Consider the following 2,246-nt stretch of genomic DNA (forward strand, 5'->3'; position numbering starts at 1 on the left):
GCTTTATGTTTATTGGGGAGTTTGGCGTAGGAGACTAAGAGTATGAGGCTGCCATTGATGAAAATGAAGATAATTTTTTCATTATTTATTTTTTTTTTTTCAAGAAGTGAAAACTTACGCCACATACCACCTTTTATTTCAGTTTTCATAAACAAATCAAAATATACAAAAGTCCAAACTAAACAACAATGACAATTGACAATAAACCTAAGACATAAGTAAAACAAGACACTTTATAAAATGCATTAATCAACCCACACAACGCAAGCACTCGCTACAAATTTTTATTTCAAACTGTAAAAACACTAGAGTTGTAGACATTATCTTAACGGTAAATCGTACAAAGTTCAAATCAAGCCACCAAAAAAAAAAAAACCAACGTACTGTAAAAAAACTTTGAACATGACAAGCTCAGTAATTAGGAGGCAACCATTGTAATTCAATGCCATAATTCCACTTATCAACAGGATCAGAAGGCTGCACGTCCACCACAGAAGTATAAGCAGTACACCCTCCATACCTGAGTCTTATAAAATGTGAATTCATGCTTGAATCCTTCAAGTAATGGCAACAAAGTGTACCTCTACACCCACTTCCCTCCTCCATCTGATCCTCGAATTGCCGGCAAAGGCTGCTCGACGAGCAATTCAGCGGCGAGCAGAGAAGGTTGTCGGAGCAATTCAGCAGCATGACAGTGTTGTGGGAGGATATGTTAAAGGGTGATCTGTCATCAAGCCTCAAGCCTTGAAGTGGGAAATCAGAAGAGTAACACGATGTGGTTTCTTGCAATGTTGGTGGGTTTATTATGAGCTTGTTGGTGCTTGTATTAATGCTGAGGATTTTGTAGTGGAATCCTTCAGCTGAGGGAAACTCAAGGGTGTTGGTGGTATTGTTGCAATAGATTTTGTATCTGGGGTCCCCACAGTTTCCATCAGTGCTAAAGGGGTAAGGAACTTCAACACTGCCACATTTTGGGCAAGCATTGATCAAGGCTGACACATTGGAAACAAAAATGATCAGCATACTAAACATCAAAGCAACCATCTTCACTCCTGTGTCCATAGTGAATATTGAGAACACTACAAAGAAGCAAGGAATTCCCTTGTGCTGGGTGTCTATTTATAGCAAAATTATTAGCTACTCTTCAAGTCAAACCATCAATAGTTAAATAGTAGAGAAAATTAGGTAGTACGCCACTAAAATCTAATAGCTTTACATTTATATCTAGTCTCTCGTTATTTTTATTAATTTTAATATCTATTAGAATACTCTCTGAAAACTTGAGTCGAAAATATGCGTTCAACTTTGTAAAGAAGAAAAAAATAATCTGACAAGATACTTTTTAATATCCCATCAAAATATTTTCTAATGAATTGAGTAGTAAAAATGTTAAATTTATATCATAAATTAAATCTAAAGATTACATTTTTTAAGCGGCATTTTTCTAAGTTACATATAGAGATTATGAGTACTATTATTAGTCTTTGGACTATCAATATTATATCATTTTGGTTTCTAAACTTTTTTTAGTCGGTATTTTGGTTCAAAATTGTTAAAAGAAAAAAAAAAGAGAGTTTGGCGAGTAATTTCTAGAAAGAAAAATTCATGTACGAAAGTAACACTTGGTTTAATTAATAGTACTAATTACTTTTGATCGCCGGACAGCTGTCAATTGATTGACTTCATAGGAAAGGTCAAGAAGAGAAGACATCCAACATCATTTGCCCTAATTATATAAAGAATAAAAAGCATTGCCCACTTTGTATGACACCCATGAATCTTGAAGCTAATTAGCTAGATTAAGAAAATTTGTTTCAAAATGCCCCAATTATAGTACTATTCTATTAGATTTGCCTCCACCTGAATCCAAAGTATAGAGACCGAGTCATAGACTAAATCCGAATACAGACATTTATATCAGATATGAAAACAAAACCGAAAGTGTGGTCCACATGATAAATAATCTATCTAGTTTCTCAGCACTGACATTATTATTACTATATACTAAAAGAGAGACGGGATTCACTGTTCATTGTACAGTAAATGAACAGTGAATTCCCGGCTTTGTCCCTACTTCCTGATGTTTAACTTTTTTAATACCCATTGTGTCCTGTTATGTTCTCTTACGTCTTTACCCTTGATTTTTTCTCATTGTCCGGCTTAATTCGAGGCGCATTTTTGTCTTTGACTTTAACTTTTTAATACCCATTGTGTCCGTTATGTTATTTTACGTCTTTACCCTTAAT

At 34.4% G+C, this 2,246-nt stretch overlaps 1 protein-coding gene across 1 annotated transcript; it reads right to left on the minus strand.

Moving 5' to 3' along the window:
- Window positions 1-411: 411 nt before the first annotated feature.
- LOC21384140 (wall-associated receptor kinase-like 20) lies at window positions 412-1,092 on the minus strand. The gene has a single exon (XM_024164696.1). The coding sequence runs from the start codon at window positions 1,060-1,062 to the stop codon at window positions 412-414; it is 651 nt and encodes a 216-aa protein (XP_024020464.1). The 5' UTR covers window positions 1,063-1,092.
- Window positions 1,093-2,246: the final 1,154 nt, after the last annotated feature.

Source organism: Morus notabilis, unplaced genomic scaffold (genome assembly GCF_000414095.1).
Source record: "Morus notabilis unplaced genomic scaffold, ASM41409v2 Scaffold9803, whole genome shotgun sequence".
Taxonomy (NCBI): Eukaryota; Viridiplantae; Streptophyta; class Magnoliopsida; order Rosales; family Moraceae; genus Morus; species Morus notabilis.